Source organism: Lepidochelys kempii, chromosome 15, assembly GCF_965140265.1.
Source record: "Lepidochelys kempii isolate rLepKem1 chromosome 15, rLepKem1.hap2, whole genome shotgun sequence".
Taxonomy (NCBI): domain Eukaryota; kingdom Metazoa; phylum Chordata; order Testudines; family Cheloniidae; genus Lepidochelys; species Lepidochelys kempii.
The window spans coordinates 2,407,186-2,429,852 of NC_133270.1; the positions used below are offsets into that span (position 1 = coordinate 2,407,186).

The window sequence follows — 22,667 nt, forward strand, 5'->3', positions numbered from 1 at the left end:
AACACATGGGCATCAGGGGGGCAGGCCACAGTCTAGCAGGAATGAAGGATGAGACATGTGCAGCACCCAGTGGGGATGGCACAGGGGGAAGGGGAGGTATAGTGGCATTGGAGAGTGGGAGGGCATGGTGTGGTGGGCAGCATATGCAGGGCATAGTGGACAGTCACTGGGTGGACAAGGCTTGGAGTGTCCCGCATTGCATTGCATGGGGCTGCCCTATAGGCAGTATGCGCAGGCAGGTGGGTGGGATCAGTCCTGAGGCCACGTGACATGAGCACAGCTGAGTTCGCGCCACACTCAGGCACCTGTCCAGGTCCTGCCTCTCCTTAGTGCATTTGGAGGAGCTGGAGTTTGGGTCTGCAGAAAGAGGCCAAACTTTTGGGATCAGGGCCTGCTGTCACCAGATCCTGCACTGGGGCAGGCAGAGACTGTGAGAGTGAGTTAGCATGGGACTCACCTGTGGGACTCACTGCTGCAGCCTAATATCCTAACGAACTGGCTGCTGTGCGCGAGCCCTTCCCTCCACTGGCTGCAATGAGAATTGGTCCCCATGCTGGCAGGTGTTTGGCTGCTCAGCATTAATCCTTATTCAAGGTGAACTCCAGTGAGGGTTTCCAGAGCAGGGGCAGCTGCGTCCGAGGTCTGCTGACACCATGACAGTTCCAGAGGGAGGACCAGGGCACTCATGGGCTTGGGACATTATCCAGGCAAATGGCTAAATAAAGCTTGTTTGATTTTGCTAAGGCAGAAATACAGGGGCCAGCCCCGGCATTGAGTTAGACCAGAGTGAATCCGGAGTGACTCCACTGATCACTCCTCTGACTCCACGAGAGCGCTGCAGATTTCCCCTAGTGTCACTGCAAATGGGTCTGGCCCAGTCTGGCTCTGGGCAGGGGGCAGTGGAGGAGCGAGGGTAGCTCAGACTCCGACAGGGGTTTAGTCACTGGAGAAAAACAAAGCTGAATTCCCCCTCCCGGAGAGCAGAGCTGAGCTCACATCCCAGAGCCAAGCTCCACCTGGGACCAGCTGGAAGAAGTGACCCCAATTGAGACATGCACAGAGACACAACGGATTCCTGAGCCACCCACATCTTCAGGGAGCACTTGGGGGGGGGGGGGGGGCTCGGCTTGGCCCCTCAGTGCAAGGGTCCCACCCCTTCCTGCACCCAGTGCATCCCAGTTCCCAGATGTCACTCAGCAGTGCTTGCAGGCCAGGTCCCCACTAGGGAAAGGGTCTCCCGGGGTTTGGGGACTCAGTCACATGTCAGAAACAGCCCCCAGGCAAGAGGGCTCCTGCCTCCCCTTTAGCTCTGAGCTCCATGGCTAATGTGATGGACAGGCCCAGCTGGCTAACAAGGCTTTGTTCTTCTCCAGCTCCTTCCCTCCAAGGTGCTTCACCCACACCAGTGAGTTAACTTCACAGTATCCCTGCAAGACAGAGACAATGCCCCCATGATGCAGAAATGGGGAAACCCTGGCACTGGCTCTGACATGCCCCAGGTGACACAGCGAGTCAACAGCAGTGCTGGGAACTGAAGCCAAGAGGCCTGTCTCCTTGTTCTAACCACCAGACAACACTACCCTCACAGAGATAGAAACCAGGAGCCCTGACTCTCCATCCCCTGCTCTTGCTAGTAGACCACATTTCCCACCCAGAGTCAGAAGGAGACCCCAGGAGTCCTGATTCCCAGAGCCTTGCTCTGGCCATTAAACCTCCTGACAGCCCACGCTGCAATAACATAAACAAAAACTACTCACCAGTTTTTAAAAAGCAATTGCAGTGCCCATGCAAAAGGCACCAGCTTCACAGCCCAGAGACTGAAAACCCCTGTTCAACCCCTGAGTGGGCACAGCATGGGCAGCAACTGGGCAAGCTCCCCACACACCTTTCCCCACTCCCCACCCCGATGGCACCCCCTGTATGGCTGAGTATCCATGCCCCAATCAGCCCTTGGCTTCTCTCCTTGTCAACAAGGGGGTGAGTTCCCTGGCACGCTGGTATTGTGGGTTGTGGTGCAAGGCTTGTGATATTGGCTGCAAGCCCCAGCTCCCAGACTCCTGGCATGGGGAGGATCCCAGCTTTCATTGTCTGAAATAAAGGGACTGTTCTAGCCCTGCTGGTTATGCAGAAAACATGATCCCTAAAGGCTCACAAACCAGCAGGCACCGAGGCAGAACCCAGACCTAAAGTCTCATGATTTTTAACCCACTCTCACAATTTTGGGAGCTGGACCCAGACTGGTGATTGTTGAACATCTGTGGCTGGCAAACCTGCCCTTGCCTATTGAGGCTGGACTGAGTCCTTGCCCAGATCCATCACACATTATTAACTCAACTCAGCCCCAAACCCCATTTCTGATCCCCACAGCTGGCTAATCCCCTTCGCCTGCTTTCCAAGAGCAGCCCATGGCATCTGGGCAGGCACACACAGACAGCCTTTCTCCTGTGACTTCGACACTGAGAGGTGCCCCCGGCTGCGGGATGGCCTGACAGCCGCCCGAGTGCTGCGTAACCTGTGGTGTAACCCCCTCCTGTGTGTCGAGTTAATGTCAAAGATCCCAGCTGTGATTCTCTCCGAAGCCCAGCACTGATCATGCTGCTGTTACCAGCAGGTCACCCCCTGCACCCCATCTCTAGGCAGCACGGTGCCTCCTCAGCGGGAGAGAACCGCTCACATTACAAGCCCAAATCCACCACCATGCTCATCAACAAGGGCAACAAGGCACAGGCCCTGCCACCCCTCCCTCCTCGCCAGCCCCCACTCCCATCTTGCTGCACCCAGAGCTCCGAGCCCTGGACGGACATGCTGACCAGGGCTGGGCTCAGAGCCCTGCACAGAGACACAGGGCTGGGAATTAACTGGGTTGCTCCTGCCAAGGAAGGATCCCTCTCGAGGCTCAGATGGGTACAAGGTAACACAGAGGCTCCAGGGCAGGGGCTTGGTGGTATAGAGCGCTAATTGCTCCTCTGTGGGTCTTAGTTCAAATCCTGATCTGATCACAGGTGGAGGAGAGTTTGGGGTCTCAGTCTCCTCCTCAGATGCATCCCACAAAAGCAGCGCACAGTTCAGCTTCATGGCAAGACTGCTCAAGAGAAGCCAGGGCTGCACGTTAGGGTTGGAGTGCATGAGCAGAGAGCTCTGTAGCAGGAGGGGGAAGCCCAGGAGTGGAAAGGGGGGTGCACGGGCTGGGGTTGAAGGGCACCAGCAGAGCGGGGTGTGGCTTTGAGCAGCCCATGAGAGGAACAGCAGGGGGTGCTGCAGCACAGGCGGAAGTGCAGTGGCAGAAATACAGGGGGGCAGGAGCGGAAGGGAGGGGCTGAGGGTCAGGACTAAGTGGCAGGAGCAAGCCCCCTCCCCAGAGTCCATAGAGATGGGATGGCAACCGTTAGAACAAGCCAGCCACATATGCCCTGGATTTGTCTGCTAGGCCCCATGCACAGCCTGAATACACCTGGGTCCCCTTTGCAGCACAAGGCAATGCACGCTATGGCTAGTGGAAAGAGCACGGGACTGGAACTCAGGACACCTGGCTTTTATTCCTAGCTCTGCCACAGACGCACTGGGTCTCAGTCAGCAAGACCCTTCCCCGCTCTTTGCCTCAGTCTCCCCATCAGACCTCCTCTGTAGGGCGCTTTGAGACCTACTGAGGGTCAGAGCTAGGTATAAAAGCCAGGTGTCCTGATAGCTGAACTGGGCTCCTTCTGCTCCACATGCCATCCCCAGGTGGGTGGGGATGGAGGGATAGGAGGGGAGAAGTCAGTTGGCAAGGGCCCTGGGGCCAGAACAGCAGGCGGCTTTGCTGGCTCAGTTCCCGGCCTGGCGAGAGGACGGCCCTGCTGTGGTTAGTAAACTACGTGGCTGAGACAGGGAATGCAACTGATGGCAGCAGGATCAATAATACTGCCACCTTCCACTGCTCCACCAGGGGCTGCTGCGGCCCTGCAGACACTAACTACTCTACCCTTCCAGTGGGCAGCTCAGGGTCAGCATCACCCCACTCTGCAGATGGGGAAACCAAGGCATAGAGGGATTAAAGCCAACACATCTGAACGTGGCCACAGATTGTGACTAGTGCCATTTTTGGGTGCCCAACACGAAGACACCTTGAGGCTGATTTTGAGAGGTGCTGAGCACCTGCAGCTCCCCCTGATTTGACTGGAGCTGCAGGTGCTCAGCACCTCTGAAAATCAGAGTCAAGCTCTTTCATATTGGCCACCCCCACTGATTGGCAACTTCTGGCCTCAGAGCTACACCCAAGGTCACACATAAGAACGGCCATACCGGGTCAGACCAAAGGTCCACCCAGCCCAGTATCCTGTCTACCAACAGTGGCCAATGCCAGGTGCCCCAGAGGGAGTGAACAGAACAGGGGATCATCAAGTGATCCATCCTGTCGCCCATTGCCAAACAGAGGCTAGGGACACCATCCCTGCCCATAGCCATTGATGGACTTATCCTCCATGAACTTATCTAGTTCTTTTTTGAACCCTGTTATAGTCTTGGCCTTCACAACATCCTGTGGCAAAGAGTTCCACAGGTTGACTGTGTGTTGTGTGAAGAAATACTTCCTTTTACTTGTTTTAAATCTGCTGCCTCTTCAGTGGCACATCAGTTCAGTGGCAGAGCTAGCCTAGAACGCAGGAGTCCTGGTTCCAAGTCCCCATCTCTAACCATTCCCCCGCAGATCCCTGCCTTACCTAAAGGGTTAATATTAACCAGTACCATCGTGGGGTCCCCAGTCCTCTAGATGTCAGCAGCTGCGGCATCCCTAAAAAATAATCCTGCAGCACATGACAGGAGGTTTCGGGCTGAAAAGCTACTCTGCAATCTCGCTTTGCCTGCCCTGAGCCCTGGTGTCCCAGGAACTGCCGCAGCAGCAGTCTCACTGAAGGAGCTACCAGAGGCCATGCAGAGAACTCACATCCCGCCCCCTGCCCTGTGGAAGTTGTTGCTTCACTGAGGCTGGATCCGGGTTCAGATCCTGCAGCAGTGGGGGGATCAAAGCCAGCTCTGCTCTCTGGGGAGCTATTTCCAAGCAGGGGAAAGGGGCATTCTTGCATCCGGACAAGGCTGCAAACAGCTGTACAGCACAGGCGTGATATGAGCCCAGTCAGATAAGGAGAGGCTGGTCGTACCCCACCCTCCTCCCGTCTGTAGAAACTGACCCACACACTCTCCTTTCAAACCAAGGAATGCCAGCTTAGGGCAGCCCCCAGCCTGGCCCCCCAGATGCCTGCCCCATTCCAGGGACACTTGCCTGTCCCTCCTCCCCAGGCAGGGCCCTGGTAAGCTGGCAGGGCCCTGGCACGCGTACCCTAGAGTGGGGAGGCCAGTGGGGGGAAGGGTCTCTGACTGTACAGCAGAGCGTCAGGCTTCCCAGAACTCCAGGATCAGGAGAGAGAGAGAGGCGGGGAGAGCAGGAGAGATGGAAACTGATGCGGGCAGGGGAGTGAGAGGGAAGAAAGATGATACTCTGCTGAGGCTCCTTCTTTCTGTCTATCCCCACATGTGTCCCCCCATCTCTCTGTCATCCCACACTCCTCTCTGGTATTTGAGTTCTGCCTGAAGCTTGGGGGTAAGGGATTGCAGCTAGGTCCAACTGGCCTCTCTGAGGGGGTGCTATGGAGTCCTTGGAGTCCCCAGCGGAAAAGAGGGAGGCGAATCCCCCCCTGGAGCTAATGGTGGTGCTCCTCACTCCTGCTCCTGTCTGCCCCAAGGGTGGGAGGGGGGTCCAGGCCTCCTAGGGGGTTGCCAACTTTATAACCACAGAAAACCGAACACTCTTGCCCTGCCCCCTGCCCTGAGGCCACACCCCTGCACCGCCCCTTCTCTGAGGCCCCGCCCCCGCTCACTCCATCCCTCCCTCCCTCTGTGGCTCGCTCTCCCCCACCCTCACTCATTCATTTTCGCTAGGCTGGGGCAGGGAGTTGGGGTGCGGGCTCCAGCCAGCTGGCGCTTACCTAAGGCGGCTCACAGAAATGGCTGGCATGTCCGTCTCCTAGGCGGAGGGGCCAGGGGGCTTTGTGCGCTGCTCCCACAGCTCCCCTTGGCTGTGGTTCCAGGACAGTGGGAGCTGTGGAGTCAGCGCTCCGGGTGATGGCAGCGCATGGCGTCCCCATGGCCACCCCTACACTGGAGAGACATTCTGGCTGCTTCCTGGGAGCTGCACAGAGCCGGGCAGGGAGCCTGCCAACCCCGCTGTGCTGCCGACCAGACTTTTAATGGCCCAGTCAGCAGTGCTGACCCAAGCCACCAGGGTCCCTTTTTGACTGGGCGTTCGGTCAAAAAATGGACACCTGGGAACCCTAGGACTCACTCCCCCTTCACCCTGCACTGATGTGGCAACAGCTTTGACTGGGGCATTAAGGTCAGAGCCGGGTCTCAGGCAATATATATGTCCCTCACCCCCGTCCCTGGCCCATGGAGGGGAGGGATGGGGCCTGAGCAGGAAGGGAAGCTGCAGGCTGAGCCAATTAGGTTCTAACTGCCCCCTTCCACCGCTGGGTCCCAGCCTGCCTGTCAGAGGCGCTGGTGAGGTTCTCAGCAAGGCCCTTCCACCCCTCACTAGCACACTAGCCCTGGCCTGCTGTCCCCCAGCTGTGGGGCTTGTGTGGGCATTGGCCCGCTCCTTTGAAAGGCCACTGGGGCTGGGACAAAGGGTTCTGAGCCCTAAGAGGTGCCCTGATCCCCTCCCCAAATGCCTGCTGCTTCCAGACTCCCCTCCCTCCCAACTGCTCTACCTTTACAACAGATCTGAATTCCAGCATCCAAGGAGTTAAACGTCTCCCTCCTCCCCAGCTCCTGTAGCCAGGAGCAGGTAGAGTTGGATGGTGCCCCAGGACTCACCTTCCTGTTCACCACTAGCCACCTGGCTGGGGAGGGGGTGAGCAGGGAGCTGGAAGGAGGCCCTGACACCACCTCCCCACTCCCCGCTCTGCAGTCCTCACGTCAGGGCATCTCCTCCCCTCCCCCAGGCTTCCCAGGGCTGGACACACATGCCGCTGCGCTGCCCCCCAGGGTGATCCACCCCCAGCCCCGGGAAGCAGTTTACAAGCCCGGTGTAAGTATCTGCAGGCAGTGAAGGGAAGGGGCAGCACTGGGTTGGGCTATTGTCTTCAGAGCCAGAGCTGGAAAAAGACAATAGAGGAGCAGAGCCAAGGTGTTTCCTGAGCCCTGGCCCTATGTGGTCCCAGCTGCCCAGGCCCTGTGCACATCTCCGCAAGGTGGAGCGGGGTCCGAGCTAACGCCATGGCCTGCCACAGCCACACTGGCAACATGGACTCCGTTTACAGCTGAATGTTTATCCTCTCTCAAATCCATACGCATCAGCAGCTCGGCTTGAAAGTGGGGTTCCTGAGATACGGCCCCCCATTTGTCCCAAATGGCCTGTTTTAATTTTTTTCCACAGCCTGGGCTACCTCTTAATAGAGAGATCCTCTCTGGACACCTCCCCTCCCACTGGACACCGCACAGACCCCACCTCCCCTCCCATTGGGTACTGCACAGACCCCCACCTCCTCTCCCATTGGACACTGCACAGACCCCACCTCCCCTCCCATTGGACACTGCACAGACCCCCACCTCCCCTCCCACTGGACACCGCACAGACCCCACCTCCCCTCCCATTGGGTACTGCACAGACCCCCCACCTCCCCTCCCACTGGACACCCTGCAGACCCCCCACGTCCCCTCCCATTGGACACTGCACCGGGGGGGCGTGCACAGGTTCGCAAACCAGGGCCCTATCCCCCACACGCTGCCCCTGAGACCCTGCCCCTTCTCCCCAAGCCCCCGTCCTCCTGCCACCCATTCCCCTAAGGCTCCTCTTCTGCACTTTGTGTCTTCCCCCCAAGACCCTGCCCCCGCTAACTCCTCTCCGTCCCTCCCCCGTCACTCGCCCTTACGGCCGGTAAAAAGTGGGAGGGTCATGGCCCCCTGGATCCCCTGCTCCGGCGCCCCTACACTGCACTGATCCCACCTCCCCTCACACTGATCACTGCACAGACCCACCTTCACTCTCACTGATGCGGCACAGACCCCCATCTCCTCTCCCATTGGTCACTGCACAGACCTCACCTCCCCTCTCATTGGTCATTGCCCAGAGTCCACCTTTTCTCCCACTGGCCACTGGACAGACCAAACCTGTGCGCCGATTGGTCATTGCCCAGCCCCTCCCAAACACACTGCCACTGGAATACCCACGGCCACTCTGACCCTGCCCGGCCATGGCCTGGGCCACGCTGTCCCTTGGCTCCCGGCTGGGCTCCAGAGCGGCTCCAGCCCTGGTTGGCCGGCCGGGATTTACCCAGCGGGGAGTCGGTGAACTCTGAGCGCAAGGCTGCACGTGCCTCTTTGGAGCCAGGCCTGAAATCCAGGGTTAGGGTCCCGCTCGCCCGCAGTGCTACTGCCCAGCAGGGGCTCTGGCCTGCAGACACAAGCTGGGTCCGGTCAGATGTGTGCGGGGGGTGGGGGTGGGGGTGGGGGTGGGGGCTCATGTCTGCTACCTTGGGAGGAGGGAGGATGGAGCGAGGAAGGAGGCCCCTCCTGCTCCCTCTCTCTCCCCTGAATTAAGACCAGCTGAATAAATAAATCCTGCCCTGACGTGTCTCTTCCGAGCCCCTGGCTAGAGCCTGAGTGACAGGAGTCACTCCCTTCCCAGGCTGCTGCAGTCCCATGTCACATTTTGGCACCTGTTTGGCTGTTCATGGGCTGAGGCTGGCGGAGTGAATGGCAGACCCCAGGGGACAGCCCTTCCCAATGCCTTTGAAAGCAGCTGGGGAGGCAATGTGCTGACCCAGGGAAGAAGGAGTCAACAAACAGGAAGAATCGATGGCTTCCCTTTGTTAAGGCCTTCACAGGTGGCTGGGGGTGGGGTGGGGGGGAGAATACCATCCGCAGAGCTAGTTCCCAGGCAGGCCAGGAGGGGACAGATAGCCCACGGCAGAGCGCCCTGGGACCGGAGATAGAGGGGGACTGGGCCCAACACTCCTCTCCAAATCTCCCTATCTAGCACTGCTTCCCTTTCTTTTCTCCATCATTCTCTTCCTCTAGCCATTTCTTTTTCCAATCGTTTTCCATCCCTTCCTTCCTTTCTTTCCCCCCTCGAATCCCAACAGCTATTGCCATGTCAAGTCATTTGAGCATTGCCAAGCTCAATACATCAAATATCTGCATGCAGGATAGAGTTTCACAGTAATGGGACTTCATACCAGGTGTCCCGTTTTTTATTGCAGTTCATTTCTGACTCACTGGAAGGCTGCCATGGATTATGACGCCGTCTCTTTCCTCCCTTACAGAGTTGTGCACAATTTGCTTCTTTGCTGTGTAGCCTTTGGCTAAGGCTTGTGGACGAAGCACGAGGGGATGGCCCCAGAGAGCGCTGCCCCCTTGCTTCTTTGTACGGTGTACAGTGCTGTACAAAGCATGTCCGTTTCATCCTCTCTGTTGATCACTGGAGTTGATCAGCAATTTTTCAAACAAAATATGTTCCAAAGGGGAAAAAATGGTTGGAAAATGTCTGCTGTACCCCTCCCTACTCCTCATTTTCTAGCCAATGCTATTCATTGCCCAGCCAGTCCTCTTAGGTTTCCACTGGACCTTCTGACTCCTACTTCCAGTCTGGGATCGCTGATTTGAGATTTGGCAAGCAGCCGCTTGCACTTGGTGCATGGCACTGCAGTGAGCTATCAGCGAGTGAGATGGTCCTAAGAAGGGACTGCTCGCCAGCTGGCTTGTACTAGTTTATTTGCTTTGCTCAGCCAGAAGTGGGTTGTCCTTTCAGAATTTCATGTGGGGCAGATACTTAGTCTGTAAGCTTTTAGGAGCCAGGACCATCTTTTTGCTCTGTGTTTGTAAGAGCCTAGCACACTGGGGTCCTGGATGATGACTAGCGCTCCTAGGTGCTGCCGCCAATGAGCAATAAAGAATTTTCAAAAGACCCAAGAGCCACATTTTCAAGTGTTCAACACCCAGAATTGGGGCTGAGTTTCCAGCAGAACTCAGCACTTGCCATGCCGAGCTCACCTGAACATCCAGCCCCTTGTGTCCAGAGAACCTGCTTCATTTTGAGTTTCCTCTGTGGGCTCGATCTGGAGGCTGATGTTGCTCAGACCTGGGGCTGACGTGCTGCAGAGTCCCATCTGGTTCATGTCTTATGTCTCTCAAACCTCATGCTTCAGACCTTTTGCTGGTCACCTGAAGGGGTCACGCTACCCTCCTTCTGCTGGTGGAGCGCGTCTTCATCAGAAGTGCTTGCATCCTTGCCAGCACGTTAAAGAAGTATGGGCTGGATGAATGGACTATAAGGTGGATAGAAAGCTGGCTAGATCACTGGGCTCAAAGGGTAGCAATCAATGGCTCCATGTCTAGTTGGCAGCCGGTATCAAGCGGAGTGCCCCAAGGGTCGGTCCTGGGGCTGGTTTTGTTCAATATCTTCATAAATGATCTGGGGGATGGTGTGGATTGCACCCTCAGCAAGTTTGCGGATGACACTAAACTGGGAGGAGTGGTAGATACGCTGGAGGGCAGGGATAGGATACAGAGGGACCTAGACAAATTAGAGGATTGGGCCAAAAGAAATCTGATGAGGTTCAACAAGGACAAGTGCAGAGTCCTGCACTTAGGACAGAAGACTCCCATGCACCGCTACAGACTAGGGACTGAGTGGCTCGGCAGCAGTTGTGCAGAAAAGGACCTAGGGGTTACAGTGGATGAGAAGCTGGATATGAGTCAACAGTGTACCCTTGTTGCCAAGAAGGCTACGGCATTTTGGGCTATATAAGTAGGGGCATTGCCAGCAGATCGAGGGACATGATCGTTCCCCTCTATTCGACATTGGTGAGGCCTCATCTGGAGTACTGTGTCCAGTTTTGGGCCCCACAATACAAGAAGGATGCTGAACAACTGGAATGAGTCCAGCGGAGGGCAACAAAAATGATTAGGGGACTGGAACACATGATTTATGAGGAGAGGCTGAGGGAACTGGGATTGTTTAGTCTGCAGAAGAGAAGAATGAGGGGGGATTTGATAGCTGCTTCCAACTACCTGAAAGGGGGTTCCAAAGAGGATGGCTCTAGACTGTTCTCAGTGGTAGCAGTTGACAGAACAAGGAGTAATGGTCTCAAGTTGCAGTGGGGGAGGTTTAGGTTGGAAATTAGGAAACACTTTTTCACTAGGAGGGTGGTGAAGCACTGGAATGCGTTACCTAGGGAGGTGGTGGAATCTCCTTCCTTAGATATTTTTAAGGTCAGGCTTGACAAAGCCCTGGCTGGGATGATTTAGTTGGGGATTGGTCCTGCTTTGAGCAGGGGGTGGGACTAGATGACCTCCTGAGGTCCCTTCCAACCCTGATATTCTATGATTCTAAGGGAACATTTCCCCTTCCACTGTATTCCAAAGGTTTTCCTCTCTCCTTCCTCTGAAGCATCACAGATACCCATGGCGGGAGATGGGACACTGGACAGGTGGGCCAGTGCTCTGATGTGAAGCAGAGAAGTTTCTTTCTCAGGCGCTTGGCTGGTGAGTCTTCCTCGTATGCTCAGGGTCACACTGATAGCCAGGTTTGGGGTTGGGAAGGAATTTTCCCCAGCTCAGATTGGCAGAGACCCTGGGGGGTTTTCACCTTCTTCTACAGCATGTGGTTACTGGTTGCTTGCCAGGATCATCTGGGTGTATCTCACTTAATCCTTTCCCTGCCACTGCAGGGGTCTTGGGCACTGGTGCACCTCAGTTCCTCCTGTTCTCTGCCGGGGCACATCACAGCTTAATCTTCTGAGGGCTGTGATACTTGGATCTAATTCTGGTTGTTGGGCTTGGTGTGGGTGGGGTTTAATGGCCCGTGATATGCAGGATGTCGTACTAGCTGGTCCAGTCTGCCCATAACCTCTATAGCCAGTCCCCTGAGCTAGGAGCTGGGTCTCTTTACCAGCACTGCCTGAGGTGTCCCAGCAAGGGGAGGATGAACAGCATGGACCTAGGTGCCATGGAGTCGATAGACTCCTTTTCGCAAGCTCGACAGCCCGGAGCTGGGCACAGCCTCAGCAGCACAGCACAGCTGCTGGGAACGGTCAGGGCAAGAACCTGCCGCTGGGACTCGTGTGAAGGGCTTCCACTGGCGCCAGTGTGAGACTTTAGATGCCATCAGTAGGAGCCGTGAAGAAAGGGGATTGAAGGCACTAGGAAGATGGAGCTTGGCCCAGCTCCAGACCCACAGTCAGGGGGAAGAAAAGCTCAGAAGGAGCCACCCCAGAGACAGTGCTGTGACCTGGAGCCTCAGGAGCTCTGCATTCCCCAGGCAGCAGTGGCAGGATTCCAGCTGTGTGAACTGTCCCTACGCTGCGCTCCCGGGGGGCAGCGGGCTAGCACACCCAATGATGTGGGGGACCAGGTACTTGCAGAGGGGTCCCTGGCTCGCAGAGGTTACTAGGTGGCTGTGTCTTGCTGTCAGCCCGTGAGAACCAATGCCACCGCTCACTCCCCCTGAGGACAGACAGCTCAGTAGATTGCCAGACAGTTGGAGCATGCTCTTTTCAGCAGCGCTGGGGAGATGGGAGTTTCAGTCGCTCAGCTTTTCTGCTGAGATCCCGCGTCCTAAGAACCAAGATAGCGGGGTAGAAGCGGAGGGGGGGAGTTAGTGGGAGGCCCAGTGGACAGTGTGGTTGCCAGCCTCCAGGATTGGCCTGGAGTCTCCAGGAATTAAAGATGAATCTTTAATTATAGGTGATGTCATGTTATGAAACCCCCAGGAATACGTCCAACCAAAATTGGCAACCCGACTGGGCAGCAGCTGAGCAGCCTCGGAATAGCTCCTACCGAGCAGGCCCTGCCAGCTCTAGCTCTCGGAAGCCGCCTGCCAAGGCCTGAAGGCAGAGGGATGAGCAGAGCACTCACAGGCTCCCAGTTCCCAGCCGCAGCTGGCCAGGAAGCAGCAAAACAAGCCGGGCTCAGCTTTCTCGGCAGCTTCCTTAACCTCAGCCCCTGAGTCAGCATTGCTGGGATCAGTGCAATAGGAATTGGGGAGTGAGCAGGCCCGGGGGTGGGCCGCAGGGTGCAGGCCCAGCTGGGGCTGTCTGCAGGGTCAGGGGAAGGACACACACAGGGAGAATCACCCTAACCCCAGGCTGGGTGCCCGGATTCCTCGCCTTCCTGATCCCCTGCCGTGGACAGCAAGAATGCTGTCTCCCAGGAGCCATGTGTCGCCTCCCTGGCCTAGTTCAGCTTTGGCCCCATTCAGGTCATCCACCCAGCCCCTCTGCTCCCCATATCGCTGCCCCTCCATCCCTCTCTCGTCTCCATTTCAAAGCGGCCTGCAGGTCCCCAGAGACAGCGAGGTCAGCTTGCACCGAAACCTGAGTGCGGCTCCAGGAGATGCAGGAGAGAGAATGTGAGGTGGATTGGATGGGGGTTGTCCAAGGGGAGGCCAGATGGGGACTGGGGCTGCCGAAGGGGCTGGATGGAGAAATGGGGGGCTGGATGGGAGATGCCAATGGGGGCTAACTGGGGGCTGAGGGGAGCTGTGTGTATTATGGGGGGGTCCCCCAGTTAGAGCACCTCCAGGACACTGAGCCTGCCTCTTCCATCCACAGGTGTCCCCTCCCCTCCCACTGTCCCCCAGCGGTTCAACAGCAGGAAGGGTGGAGGCACCCCAAGGCTGATAGCTTGGCAGAGTGGAGAGGAGCTGGCAGGGAGCCAGGCCTGGTCCTTCCTCGACTGCAGCTGGGGGAAAAAATCACAGCAGCAGCCCTTCAGCCTCCCCTCTCCCTCTCCCCCTTCCACAGGGCAGGGGCAGGAGGAGACTGGCTCACCTGCCCCCTGCCCCGGCCCTTCCACAGTGAGTCCTGCCTGTCTCAGCATCGTGGGGTCATGGTTAAGTTTGTCTGTCCTTTCTTGGCGCTGGAGGGGCAATTCCTTGGCACAGTTCAAATCGCCCTGCACCATCTGTACCAGAAATGAGGCGCCCCCCCCGGCCTTTAGGAGAGCCTGGCAGTGCTGCTCTCCCCCAAGCTGGTTCTGCGGTGATCCAGGAGGCCCACACTAAGCTGACAGCCTCTGAGTCACCCTCCTTCCCCGTGAGCCTCAGCTGGAGCTGAGACCCTAGACGAGCTCCCTGATGCCCAGGGATCTTGGGTAGGAGCAGAGAGGTGACTTTCCCTCTGTGTTTGGCACTGGTGCCACCACGGCTGGAACACTGTGTCCAGTGCTGGTGGCCCCAATTAACGAGGCATGGAGAGAAATTGGAGAAGAGCCACAAGAATGAATAAAGGATTAGAAACTTCCCTTCCAGTGAGAGACTCGGAGCTCAGTCAATTTGGGTTAACAAAGAGGCTAAGGGGTGATTTGAGGACAGCCGATAAGTACCTAGCTGGGGAACAAAACATTGATCTTCATTCTAGCACAGGGTTTCTCACACTGGGGGTCGGACCTCTCAGGGGGGCGCAAGGTTATTATATGGGGGGGTCATGGGCTGTCAGCCTCCAACCCAAAGCCCGCTTTGCCTTCAGCATTTATAATGGTGTTAAATATATTTAAAAGTTATTTTAATTTATAAAGGGGGGTCGCACTCAGAGGCTTGCTGTGTGAAAGGGGTCACCACTACAAACGTTTGAGAATCACTGCTCTAGCAGACAAAGGTCTAACACGCCCAAGGGCTGGAAGCTGAAGCTAAGCAAATTCAGATAGGAAATAAAATGCCCATTTCTAACAATGAGGGCAATTAATCCTTGGAACAATTTCCCAAGGGCAGGGGTGAATTCCCTCTCGCAGGCCAGTTTTAAATCCAGACGAGCTCGTTTTCCGAGCTCTGCTCTAGTTCAACCAGGAATTCATTCAGGGACGGCCTCTGGCCTGCTAGACGGGAGGTCAGACTAGGTGATCACAGTGATCCATTCTGGCCTTCGAGGAATCCATTCCTGCCCTGGCTGCTGTGGCTACAAAACAGCAAGCGATCTGGGTCCCATGCTGGGCTCTCCAGGTGCTGATTATTGTACCTGCCAGGCTGATCGCTGGGTAAATGGCACTGGCTAGTGCTGCTACCTTTGGCCAGGGCAGCCTGGTGGCCTGCTGTGCTTGTATCGTAAACTCAGATTCGTCCTGCCAGCGCCTCGCTGGGAACTGTGTTCCCAAAGACCATTCAAACACCCTCTTCCATCTATACGATTAGCAGAGGCCAGAGCTTCTGGGCCATCCCCTGTAGCACCTCCTGCTGGGAGATGCTGGTATGGGAATAACTAACAGCTTCCCGGCAGGCAGGGCTTGGCAGTGCTCAGCGATGCTGCGACGGGTAGAGCCCTGAAAATCCGTGGGTATCCACTTTATATCTGTGGACCATTTCTGCGGATAGCAGTGTGGATGCAGATACAAATTTTGTATCCGCACAGGGCTCTGACGGTAAGAGCCGGCGGGCAGCAGTGAGGAACCGCGGCACCAATCCTCCACCTGCCCTGGGCGGGAGGCCTGGGGGGCAGGGATACTGGGTGGGGGGCTGCTTGGGCCCCACACCCAGGGCAGGTGGAGGGTCCACCATGGCTCCCCACAGCTGCCCGCCTGGCTTTCCCCGACCTGGCTTTGGCCAGGGGGGTGGCTCGGAGCCACAGCCCAGCCACGGTAGGAGCCGGGCGGGCAGCTGTGGGGAGCCATGGCAGACCTTCCACCTGCTGTGGGTGGGGGGCCTGAGCAGCCCCCAGGCAGCTCCACAGGTGTCCCCCCTTCCCCCAGCCAGGCCAGCATGGAGCTCAGCTGGGGAGCAGTGGGGAGCAGTGGCAGACCTTCTACCTGCCCACAGTATGGGGAGGGGGCCTGAGAGCAGCCCCCAGCAGTGTCCCCGCCCCCCAGGCTCCCCGCCCGGCTGAGGGCAGGTGGAGGGTCCACTCTCCACAGCTGTCTGTGGCTCTCCCCGACCAGCTCCGTCGGGGGGGGATGCCTTGGAGCCTCAGCCTAGCCCCCAGTGTAGAGCCCTGCAAATCTGAGGAGATCTGTGGATATCCACAGATAATCTTTGCGGCTCGTGGATCGGATGCGGATACTTATTTGTGTATCTGTGCAGGGCTCTGGCGACGGGCACCAGTTCATGCGGCTTTCATGGTGAGCAATCCAGGAGGAATGAGATACGCTGTGCAGCCATGCGTGGCCCTACCATAACAACACCCCCGCTCCATAGCGCCACTGTTTACAAGCAGCCCTACAGTAACTAATTAGAAGAGGCAGCCCAGGGCTAATGAGCTACAACAAACCAGCAAACTGAAATCGCTGACATCAGGGGATTTCAGGGAAGAATCTGCCCCCAGCCCGGCTCCCCACTCACCCCAGTATCATCTCGGGAATGATCAAAGATGAGAACCCCCCATACCTGCCCCACACTGAGGGGGGCTGCCCCATACATCTACCCGCAGAGATCCTTCTGCCCCACACTGGCTGGGGTCTGATTCCGTACCTGCCCCCTCAGAATCCCTGGGAGGTGCCCTGGATCGCTTGACCTCTAGGTTGGCAGCATGAGGTGCCATGGGGCACTCTAGAGAATGCCCAGTGACTGATATCTGCCATCCAGCGTATGACACTGATGCACGGGGCTGATGCCCGCAGCATTCACATTGTACCTCCTCCAACTACTCACGCCCCCTCCGACCCTCATTACAGTGAATGACCCAGATTGAAGATCTGTCTCCATAGCACTTCCCCACGGCAGTAGTTAGCAGCCACTCCCCAATCAGCTGGTGCAGACGGGCTTAGCTGCTAGTTGAGATGGGGCCCATCACACCCTAGGTGACATAGTGCCCAATGGTTGGGTCCCATCTATGCCAGTAACAGTGATCCAGCCAATGGAGGATCCATTGCTGACAACCAAAGACAATGCTAGGGCAGCCGGTGTCCTGAGCTCCCTCTGTCTGGCCATGAGATGACTGTCCCCCTATGCTATCTATTTGGCCCAGAGTATCCTCTGCCCCACACAAACTACCCTGTATATCTATCCCCAGAGCCCCCTCTGCCCCACACAGAGAGGGAGCTGCCCTCCAGCTCCCCCTCTGCCCCACAAAGAGAGGGAGCTGTCCCCCCAGAGATCCCTCTGCCCCACGGCGGAAGGGATCTGAATCCAGGCCCCTTCAATCCTGTGCTAGCAGGGGACTGTTCTGATCCATGCCAGCTCTTTGGGGCTGCAGTGCCCCAGTGCTCCCTGCAGCTCACACAGCTCAGAACATCCCCCAGGAGCCATGTTCAGCTGGCTTTTCCTACCTTCTTTGCAGTTGACCCCCGTGTGGCCTGGGCAGCACTTCCACTCCAGAGCTGTGACCGTCTTGTAGGCCACCTTGTACGCTGGTCTCACGATGGCTCTGTAGCTGCGAAACAGAAAGGGCCCCGGCATCAGGAGCTTGGTCTGTTCTCAGGGGCCAGGCTCAGCGCTGGCATCCCTAACATTTGTCACCACCAGCGGCCTGTCGCTACAGATCATCCCAGGTGGGTATCCCATCTCCACCTCCAGCAGGCACCCAGGCCTGATGCTTCACAGGGGGGAGTTTGCTCCTTGCTGTCCCCCTTTCAGCATTGCATGGGACGGGAGTAGATTCCTGCCTGGCCCCTGCTGGGATCAGCTGATGTGCTGCAGCCTCTCATGATGTAGGAGCAACATGGGGCAGGAATGAGTGGGGAAGCCACGTTACCCTCACGCGATGAGGCCGCTCCAGGAGGGGGCTGGTGTGGAAGGATTCAGGATCGATGGAGCACTCCCTTGAGAAGGGGTGGAGCATCCAGCTGTAGCTGGATCCCATCAGAGTGGGTGGAGGGGAGCCCGAGTCTTCGTGCAAACAGAGGCTGAGTGGCCTAGCAGCCCCAGGAGCGGATAGTCCCTCTGGGCTGGGGCAGTGGGAGGAACATGGGACTGGATGGGCACAACAGCTTAATTCTTCATTCCCCTCCCGGTAACACGGGGCCTGGGACAGAGGGCCGGCTCACCAGCTACAGCACCCCGATCGCTCTAGCTCCCCCCGAGAAGCCTGGCTGGGGCAAAAATGTAATTCGTTCATCAGGATCACAGCTGGGTGAGCTATGGGATGAATTAGCCCATCAGCTGAGGCCTGATCCAAAGGCACAGGAAGGATGTGCCAGGTGAGGAGCAGAGCTAGCCGAGTCCAGAGTCAGTGAGATCTCCAGGAAGGGAGACCTCTGTTCCTCTTGGGCCTAGGGATAGCAGGGGAGTTGTCCATAGTGTTGCTGAACGGGTGGAGGGAATGCAATAAGCAGCAGGGTGTGGCTACCCTGCCAGTGGAGACTGAGTGGGTCTCTGTGGTGCGAGAAGGTAGGAGCGGCCCGCGTGCTGCTACAGGGTTGCAGCAGTTCAAGCCTGTGAGGGGCCCTAGGAGGAAGCAAAACCTCCCCACCTTGCAGCATGAACTCTGGATGTGTGACTCCCATGCCCCAGCTCTGCCCACGTGTGGCACAGCAGACAAGCAGCATGTGGCAAGGGAGCAGGGGGCGGTGGAAGGGGAAGCGGCAGCGTCTCTCTCACCTGCCTCCGTTGCAGCCCCCGGGCCAGTGGCAGCCCTGGAACACTCTCTGCAGGAAGGTACCATTTTGGACATGGCAGGAAACTGTCCTTGTGACCATGTACGAGCACCAGTTCCTGAAAGAGACCAACATAGGCTGCATCACACCCTGCCCCTGCTCGGGGGGCAGACGCCCCTCACTAGCCCTAGCAGCATTGGCTGCTAGGCCAAAATGTATTGGTGTCAAATGGTCATTGAGACACCCCCCACCCCCCCCAGGGCCCAACCAGTCACAGAAAAGCACAGAGATCCCAGGCTGGGCCCAGCTGCTTAAACCAGCTCCCCTTTGGATGCACCAGCCCCGTCATCTCGGAGCAAATGCCACATCCCCCAAGAACTTGGCTGGTTCTCCAGGGCTTCCCATTCTGACTGCCATGCCAGTGTCTCCCCCAAAGGAGCTTCCCTGCCTCTGAATCAGGTCCAGGCTTTCCCACTCCCCGACCCGAACGTGAAAACACTCACACTGCCAACCATGCAAGTTTCCTCTGGCTGGTATTCCTGCTTAAATGCTGGCACCTTGAGGGTGTTTCACACAGCAGCAGAAAGCACTGGGCCTTTTTCCACTACCAGCCCTACGACGGGTTGGATCACAGAAACCCCCTTTGGGACTGCCACCTGATGTGCCTGGACTACCTCTGAGCCTGTTTTCCCTGACAGCTTGGGACTTCAGTCCCTTGCCTGGTTGGAGCCAGACATGCTTGCCTGCTGCAAACACAGATCCAAGTCTGAATCACGTCCCCCACAAGCTGCAGACTTAACCGAAAACAGCTTAAGAAGTGTTCCTGTCTCCAGCACTCAGATACCCAGCTCCCAATGGGTAAAGCTTATACAGGGTAAACTCATAAATTGTTCGCCCTCTATAACACTGATATAGAGAGATGCACAGCAGTTTGCCCCCCACCTAGGTATTAATACTTACTCTGGGTTAATTAATAAGTAAAAAGGGATTTTATTAAATACAAAAAGTAGGACTGAAATGGTTCCAAGTAATAAAAGACAGAACAAAGTGAATTACCAAGCAAAATAAAATAAAACATGCAAGTCTAAGCCTAATATAGTAAGAAAACTTAATACAGATAAAATCTCACCCTCAGAGATGTTTCAATAAGCTTCTATCACAGACTGGATGCCTTCCTAGTCTGGGCCCTATCCTTTCCCCTGGTACAGCCCTTCTTCCAGCTCAGGTGGTAGCTAGGGGATTTCTCATGACTGCAGCCCCCTTTGTTCTGTTCCACTCCCTTATATATCTTTTGCACAAGGCAGGAATCCTTTGTTCCTCTCTGGGTTCCCACCCCTCCTCCTCAATGGAAAAACACCAGGTTAAAGATGGATTCCAGTTCAGGTGACATGATCGCATGTCACTGTAAGACTTCATTACCCACTTGCCAGCACACACATATACAAGAAGACTTAGGGTATGTCTACACTACGAAATTAGGTCGAATTTATAGAAGTCGGTTTTTTAGAAATCGCTTTTATATATTCGAGTGTGTGTGTCCCCACAGAAAATGCTCTAAGTGCATTAAGTGCATTAACTCGGCGGAGCGCTTCCACTGTACCGAGGCAAGCGTCGACTTCCGGAGCGTTGCACTGTGGGTAGCTATCCCACAGTTCCCGCAGTCTCTGCTGCCCATTGGAATTCTGGGTTGATATCCCAATGCCTGATGGGGCTAAAACATTGTCGTGGGTGGTTCTGGGTACATATCGTCAGGCCCCCGTTCCCTCCCTCCCCCCGTGAAAGCAAGGGCAGACAATCATTTCGCGCCTTTTTTCCTGAGTTACCTGTGCAGACGCCATACCACGGCAAGCATGGAGCCCGCTCAGGTAACCGTCACCCTATGTCTCCTGGGTGCTGGCAGACGCGGTACGGCATTGCTACACAGGAGCAGCAACCCCTTGCCTTGTGGCAGCAGACGGTACAGTACGACTGGTAGCCGTCATCGTCATGTCTGAGGTGCTCCTGGTCGCCTCTGTGAGGTCGATCAGGAGCGCCTGGGTAGACATGGGCGCAGGGACTAAATTTGGAGTGACTTGAGCAGGTCATTCTCTTTAGTCCTGCAGTCAGTCCTATTGAACTGTCTTATGGTGAGCGGGCAGGCGATACGGACTGCTAGCAGTCGTACTGTACCATCTTCTGCCGAGCAGCCATGAGATGTGGATGGCATGCAGTCCTTCTGCACCGTCTGCTGCCAGCCAAAGATGTAAAAGATAGATGGAGTGGATCAAAACAAGAAATAGACCAGATTTGCTTCCCCCCCTCCCCTGTCTAGGGGACTCATTCTTCTAGATCACACTGCAGTCACTTACAGAGAAGGTGCAGCGAGGTAAATCTAGCCATGTATCAATCAGAGGCCAGGCTAACCTTCTTGTTCCAATAACGACAATAACTTAGGTGCACCATTTCTTATTGGAACCCTCCGTGAAGTCCTGCCTGAAATACTCCTTGATGTAAAGCCACCCCCTTTGTTGATTTTAGCTCCCTGAAGCCAACCCTGTAAGCGCCCCTCCCAGCGTCAGAGCAATGGCAAACAATCGGGCCTCTGAGAGTGCTGTCCAGAGCACTCACAATGGAGCACTCTGATGGGGCTAAAACATTGTCGCGGGTGGTTCTGGGTACGTGTCGTCAGGCCCCCGTTCCCTCCCTCCCTCTGTGAAAGCAAGGGCAGACAATCATTTCGCGCCTTTTTTCATGAGTTACCTGTGCAGACACCATACCACGGCAAGCATGGAGCCAGCTCAGGTAACCGTCACCCTATGTCTCCTGGGTGCTGGCAGACACGGTACGGCTTTGCTGCACAGTAGCAGCAACCCATTGCCTTCTGGCAGCAGACGGTGCAATACGATTGGTAGTCGTCCTCGTCGTGTCCGAGGTGCTCCTGGCCACGTCGGCTGGGAGCGCCTGGGCAGACATGGGCGCAGGGACTAAATTTGGAGTGACTTGACCAGGTCATTCTCTTTAGTCCTGCAGTCCTATTGAACCGTCTTATGGTGAGCGGGCAGGCGATACGGACTGCTAGCAGTCGTACTGTACCATCTTCTGCCAGGCAGGCAAGAGATGAGGATTGCTAGCAGTCGTATTGTACCATCTTATGCCAGGCAGGCAAGAGATGAAGATGGCTAGCAGTCGTACTGTACCATCTTCTGCCAAGCAGCCATGAGATGTGGATGGCATGCAGTCCTTCTGCACCGTCTGCTGCCAGCCAAAGATGTAAAAGATAGATGGAGTGGGTCAGAACAAGAAATAGACCAGATTTGTTTTGTACTCATTTTCCTCCTCCCCTGTCTAGATCACACTGCAGTCACTCACAGAGAAGGTGCAGCGAGGTAAATCTAGCCATGTATCAATCAGAGGCCAGGCTAACCTCCTTGTTCCAATAACAACGATAACTTAGGTGCACCATTTCTTATTGGAACCCTCCGTGCAGTCCTGCCTGAAATACTCCTTGATGTACAGGCACACCCTTTGTTGATTTTAGCTCCCTGAAGCCAACCCTGTAAGCCGTGTCGTCAGTCGCCCCTCCCTCCGTCAGAGCAACGGCAGACAATTGTTCCGCGCCTTTTTTCTGTGCGGACGCCATACCAAGGCAAGCATGGAGGCCGCTGAGCTCATTTTGGCAATTAGGAGCACATCAACCACCACACGCATTATCCAGCAGTATATGCAGCACCAGAACATGGCAACGCGATACCGGGCAAGGAGGCGACATCAGCGCGGTCCCGTGAGTGATCAGGACATGGACACAGATTTCTCTGAAAGCATGGGCCCTGCCAATGCATGCATCATGGTGCTAATGGGGCAGGTTCATGCTGTGGAACGCCGATTCTGGGCTCGGGAAACAAGCACAGACTGGTGGGACCGCATAGTGTTGCAGGTCTGGGACGATTCCCAGTGGCTGCGAAACTTTTGCATGCGTAAGGGCACTTTCATGGAACTTTGTGACTTGCTTTCCCCTGCCCTGAAGCGCATGAATACCAGGATGAGAGCAGCCCTCACAGTTGAGAAGCGAGTGGCGATAGCCCTGTGGAAGCTTGCAACGCCAGACAGCTACCGGTCAGTTGGGAATCAATTTGGAGTGGGCAAATCTACTGTGGGGGCTGCTGTGATGCAAGTAGCTCACGCAATCAAAGATCTGCTGA

General features: G+C 56.2%; 1 protein-coding gene across 8 annotated transcripts in view; it reads right to left on the reverse strand.

Moving 5' to 3' along the window:
• EMID1 (EMI domain containing 1) overlaps positions 1-22,667 on the reverse strand; it is a 95,746-nt gene that overhangs the window by 45,350 nt on the left and 27,729 nt on the right. For all 8 annotated transcript variants that reach the window (XM_073312550.1, XM_073312548.1, XM_073312547.1 and 5 more), the window contains 2 exons: positions 18,494-18,607; positions 17,224-17,327 (listed from right to left, as the gene is read on the reverse strand). In XM_073312550.1, coding sequence (XP_073168651.1) covers positions 17,224-17,327; positions 18,494-18,591 — 202 coding nt within the window. In that variant the 5' untranslated portion in view covers positions 18,592-18,607. The remainder of the gene's footprint in view (positions 1-17,223; positions 17,328-18,493; positions 18,608-22,667) is intronic.